Below are 5,639 nucleotides of genomic sequence, written 5' to 3'. Positions count from 1 at the left end.
TCTGCTTGAGTGAGATGAGGCTTAGATCGACGAGAACGACTTCTATGTTTAAGAACCGTCCAAGGAGTTAAGAAAAGAACCAATATAAACCAGGTGTATGCTTTTCTAGCTCATCTCCTCAGGAATTAAAGAAGAACGACGTGATAGCAGCATGGTCATTGGAATTTCTCTGCTTGACCTCGCTTTTCTCTTCAGCGGCCAGAGTAGACGTCTTGGACTCCGCTGTTAGGAAACGAGTAATCCGAATCCGAGTTCCTGAAGGGTTATTCGGCCAGACAAGCTTGAATAGATGAGGCGACGGCAGTCAACGGGCTCGCCTCAGTGTACTCCTTCTCTTGCTCAGCCGGGTCGACCCAGTTGTAGTGAAGATATCACGGTAGACGGGCTTGAACCCCAGGTTGCCTGCCAGCTTTCCTCCTTCAACTTGTAAGTGAACGAAATCCATTCCCCAAGTGAGAAACGTGACCAAAGTCCTATGGTGGACAAACGGTGCCCTGATATTGCCATTTGCCACGATTCTCCAGCGTATTCGGCCTGAATGAAGCAACACAGAGTAATCCGCGGGCGACGGCGGCCAGGGTCGCGGTTCTAGTGGTTAACTCGAGAAAATACAAGAAATGATGGTTGAAGTCATCATTGTTTTGTGATATAGAACAAGGCAAAGAGCTCAGCGAGCCCAGACCAGCCCAGAAGAGCTGGCCCGGCTAAGTATAGCGAAATCGGCTCTCTCGACCAGTTGAAGCTCGATAATGGTGAGACCAGTCTTGGCCCTGACGGAGAGCTCGCGGCTCACACCGACGAGGAGTACGCCAGCATTCAGAGTAGCCTCCGAGCCCGATCGCCTGGGGTAGTCAAAACAAACCGGGAGACGAAGTAAAGCTCGAAGTCAAAGAGTGGTTGGGACGCGAGAACATCGTGAGGTTTTGGAATATTGACGGTAAACAAGGAGATTCGGAAGGTAGTCGGGCCGTTACTTGCAACGGCCTTTCCACCTACCTACGTACACCCAACGGAAGAATCGTAGGCTCTGCCCACTAAAATCCCCCTTTGACAACTTCTTGGCCCGCTAGACTGACCGCCAGATCGCTAGCCACTGAGAGGTGGCGTTCCGATACGTCCCTACCAACCCTCTTCCACCAAACGTCAACTGAGAACCTCGCCTCGGAAGGATCATTTCGACAGACCTTCCTCCAGCGTCAATTACGCTTGATTTCTTCCGCCCACTTGCTGCGGAAGAAATCCACCTTCGCCACCTCCTTCCACCAGAAGTCAACCCCGCCGCAGAAGGGTCACTTCAACAAGCTCTTTCTCTACTAGAGTTGTTCCACAAGGAAAGACGCGAGCTCTTTCGGTAGGTCCTTCAGCCGGTTAGACCGCTAGCCGTTAGGAAAGGGCATTCCGACACGCCAACTTCCACTCCCTTCCGCCAAAGCCTTGCAGCTGAAGGATCTTTCTATTGGATTCTCGGCAGTCTGCAGGAAAGATGGATCTGGAAGGCGGCTTGGGCCATACAAACGGCCCTTCCACTTACACCACACCTGCGGAGGAATCACAGATTCTGGCAACTTCCTCCTCCTTCTCCCTTCATACGCAGCCACAAACACCACTTGATTGATCCTTCGTGCCAACTATACGGTTGCCCTGCTGACGTGTATACAAACACTTACCTTCCTACACCACCCCGGAGACCTTGAGGCCGGCGACCTCACCTCTGACTCGGACGACGAGCGTGAGCCCCTTCTTGGCCTCAGCAACAGCGAGATCATGGCCTATGGCGATCAGCAGGGCGTCGCCACTTGTGATTGAAGTTGTACTATTGCCGGCCAGAGCAGCATTCAGAACCGCATGTGGTCCAGATCTCATCTAGAGCACCGTACTAGTTAAGCAAAGTTCCTACCTAGTACGGGCATCTTCCGTTTACTACGTACTTACGGTTAGCCTAGATTATCGATTTTTCCCATCTAGACGGCGGACGCGAGTTGCCGGGCACTGCCACTTGCTTATTTCCTCCAGCCATTTTGACGGCTCTTCAGCACTTCCTCCGGGAAATAACACCCACCCCCAGCCAGTTCGACGGCAAGGGCAAAGGCAAGAGAGTCATTCGCCTGGCTTAAATAGCAGCACACTACAGGCGTAAAGTCGTTCAGCGCATCCTGCATCTTCGCAAGCTTCATATGCTTGTGGCACTGGGCCTACTCTAGCTTCTGCATTTCCATCTCGAAGCGACGCCTCTACTCGCACAGTCTCGCGCTCCCCCGCTCCCAAACGACAATGCAGCAGGTCCAATTTGGCTTCGCGTCGCCGCCAGCACTGCATGCTGTTGTCAGGTCTGATCTCGACCCTGAAAATGCGGCGACCGGACTCTTCGGAAAGGGCGGGCGATGCGCGTTGCCAGTTGTCTGGTACAAAGGGCATTAAAACCAGGAGGACACATTTGTGCTACTGTCCGTACTCAGAGGCATTTCAAAGAGTTCCTCTGGCTCAGGGCGAACAAGCTCATGCCCTTGACATGTGGCGGCAGCGAGAGAAAGTCCGGAAACAAGAGACGAGTAACCACACACGAGCAATAAGCAGCGAGAGGTCACAGAAAGACGTAGTAGGAAGGAAGAAACAAGGATTAACAAACCTTCATCCCATCAATTGCCAGATGGCGATATCTACGGTTTCCAACCCTATTTTCCTCATATCTGTCTACGAATAGGTCAGAAATAAAGAGAAACTTCGAGACAGACTGGGATTGAATGTACTGACGCCTTCTAGCAGTACCGATGCCTCGACGCACAGGATTCCGCCACACCTTTCTCCTCCGTTTTTTTGCCTTCTCTCCTTGCGTTGAAAGTCGTATTCCCCTCCAACAATCTCGGCCGTCCAATTCTTGTGGATGTTCAGCTCCGTGAGCTCGGGCGTCTTCTCGATGACGAGACCCTTCTCGTTTAGGGGACGCAGCAGTTGGTGGGATAGCCACCCCGACCGACAACACCGAATTCCGAAGCCCCCCCCCCCCCAGTCCCTCCCGGAAAACCCACAACAGAAATCACCAAGATGGCTGAACCATCAATCACAAACTTCCTCATCCGCTCCCTCCTACCCCCCGATGCCGCCGACTTTATCCACAAAAACACCCTCTATCCGTCCTCGACCGTTCAATAGCTAGAAAGCCACGCCCTGTCCGCCGCTTCTCGCGGCTTCGACATGCTGTACCCGTACCTCACGCTCGCCGTCGACGCAGAGCCCCAGTCAGAAACGTGGAGGCACAGAGCTGACAAATGTAGTGGGTTTACAAGACCTCGGAAGAGCTCCGGGGGGTGGCACTTCTCAGGGAAGGCAGCGGGGATTGACGAGATTGTGGTAGAACGTGCGGATAAACAAGGACAATGAAGGAAGTCAGTGTGTCCTTCAGGCCATGATGAGTTTACACAATCAGAGCTTCCTAAATGAAATTCAAGTCTCTTGTATCGGCGCAGTTCTCAAAGACGACGTATTCTTAACCGACGCCTCGTGGTCCAGGATGGGCTTGACAGTCTCAGCGCTGGTGCATCCTCACGAGGAATGCGTGCATTCAGCTTAGATTCGCAGATAGACCCCCCCTCCCCCTCAACAACATGCAACGAGTGAAAAGAGAAGTCGCTCAAGTGTTGTTTAAGATAATAGGCATCACCCAAGCAAATTGCATCTTGTATGGGGGCGATGGGCGTGGTGCAGCGCGTCGCGTATCCACACAGAGCAAAGCGTGGCAAAATTTCGGGCAGCTTTCGAGAAGCGGAAGGAAGAAGGGGAAAACCCCCCCATGGCCCTCAACATGGAGCACCGCTGAGTACAGCAGTCACAAGCTTTCGAATCCGCCTGCCTGCCTTTGTGCGTCGTGCACGCCCGCACCAGCGCACGAATTCCTCCTCAGAACACCATTTTTTCCTGCCAAAAATGCACGTTCTCCCCTGGACTTCTCGAATAGAAAAGGTACCATTCCGATTAATAAAACTTTTGCTCAAGTGTCGTATTGCTCAAGAGACTGTTGCAGGCGGAAAAGGTATTCGATAAGGAGGGAGTTGGAAGGGCAGACGCACCTTCCTCCCTTCCTTCTGTTAAGGTACCTTATCAAAGGGTTCCTGTCCTCGTGCCTGCCGCCCAAGCAGAGGCCGCCACAACAGGCCACACTGCCCAGCCACAGCTGATTTCTACTGCTGCAATCCGGTGGCTTCGTGCCAGTGGAGAGCGTTTCAGCGCCTCCCTCCACCGAGGCCCTCGATGTGAAGGTTCCCCTTTCCATAAAGGCGGATGCCTTCGATCAAGAGCTCTTCTCTCGCTCAGGTTCTATCGCTGCTCTCAGAGCCGGTGTCTTCGTCATCTGTTACTGCTGTGACGGGCGAGGCCTGAAGCTTTGGCTAGGTACCTTAAGTAACCAAATCTACCTTCAGGTTCCTAGAAAGTGCAAGGTTTGTCCCCTTCCTAATAGTCAGTTTCCGCTCGCAACGTGTCTGGCTTCGAATATACCTGTTGTGAGGACCAATCATAAAGAGCAGAGCGAAAAGGGAATTCGGGATGAAGGTCATCCCTCTTCGCTCATCTCAATTTAACTTGAATGCTCTCGTATGAGGAGAGACTCAATCGGAGGCGCGTTATCTGCAGACCATTATGTTCCCAGGCAGACTGAGAAGATGGGCACCAACTACCCACCCACAATGTCTAATATTCTACAGTTATAGCAGTACCTAGCACTGTGTGCCAGGCATACTATACATTTAGAGAAACCAAGCATCCATCAGCACCACTTTTTAGGTTCGAAATTCCTCTTAGCAGCCGGCGCCTCGTGACCTGCGCGCGGAGGTGGCTGTGGTGGCTTGGTAGCCCATTAGGTGTCTGCTTGAAGTGCCGTAGTCAAATGGGGTGTCCCTGATCGATATCTGGGTGGCCCGCGTGGTTGTCTTCGAGAAAGTAAAGTGCAACTATTGCGACTCTCAACGTTAACGAGAGCCGCGCAGGACCATCGCTCGATTGAGGCAGATTCATGGACACCACTTTTGGAACTCCATCGATCGTAGCGCAGTTTGTCATATTCGGCTTCTTCCCTGAGATGGGTGCAGTGCAAATGCCGTCATGCGCGGGAGATGTCCGGTACGCCCCACAAGTAGCTGACTGCCCGCTAACCTGACCACGGCGGGGACAGAGAAATTCACCTGTCTTTCGAGCATCGAGCCTGAGCCGTCCAATTCTTTCTGGCCCCCGCGTGTTGACATAAGGTGCCCGACCCCTTGCTGACCTAACGTGTGTGGACATACCCGCTTTCGGGTCTGGCATGACTAAGCATTCCCTTTGGCGTGAAGGTCCACCATACCTACGTGACTGCAGTCGCGGTGTTTGGGGCGACAGTTGACAAGATGATAAATGGGGATTTGGACAATCATGTGACCATGCCTTGATCATACACTCTGGCGTTACCTCAATTGGACATCAAATTTCTCATGAAGTTAATGATGACGCATGTAGAATGTGCACGTAAGAAGCCGTGGCCTGTGCTAAGAAGAGGCTATAAGGAAAGCTTTTGCATTCTGGCATCCATACAACCGTACAGAGCACGTGAAATACTCAAGGCAGTTCGAAAGAGTGTGTGGCCATATTCACATCATCAGGCCTTGTTTCGC

General features: G+C 52.5%; 2 protein-coding genes across 2 annotated transcripts; both read right to left on the bottom strand.

Annotated features, from left to right (window-relative positions):
• Positions 1 to 667: 667 nt before the first annotated feature.
• On the bottom strand, positions 668 to 2,174 carry CCOS01_16416 (uncharacterized protein; the record flags this gene model as incomplete). Its single annotated transcript, XM_060464552.1, has 3 exons — positions 668 to 842; positions 1,676 to 1,769; positions 2,060 to 2,174. 3 exons carry the CDS (start codon positions 2,172 to 2,174, stop codon positions 668 to 670), a joined length of 384 nt encoding a protein of 127 aa, XP_060304868.1.
• Positions 2,175 to 2,691: 517 nt separating this feature from the next.
• CCOS01_16415 (barren protein) lies at positions 2,692 to 2,952 on the bottom strand (the record flags this gene model as incomplete). Its single annotated transcript, XM_060464551.1, has 1 exon — positions 2,692 to 2,952. A coding segment is annotated over one exon (261 nt), but the record flags the coding sequence as incomplete, so codon positions are not given.
• Positions 2,953 to 5,639: the final 2,687 nt, after the last annotated feature.

The sequence above is a fragment of the Colletotrichum costaricense genome, assembly GCF_030867565.1.
Source record: "Colletotrichum costaricense strain IMI 309622 chromosome Unknown Scaffold_30.1, whole genome shotgun sequence".
Lineage (NCBI taxonomy): Eukaryota > Fungi > Ascomycota > Sordariomycetes > Glomerellales > Glomerellaceae > Colletotrichum > Colletotrichum costaricense.
The sequence above is the reverse complement of the archived record's forward strand: the minus strand, read 5'-3'. Positions and strand labels throughout refer to the sequence as shown.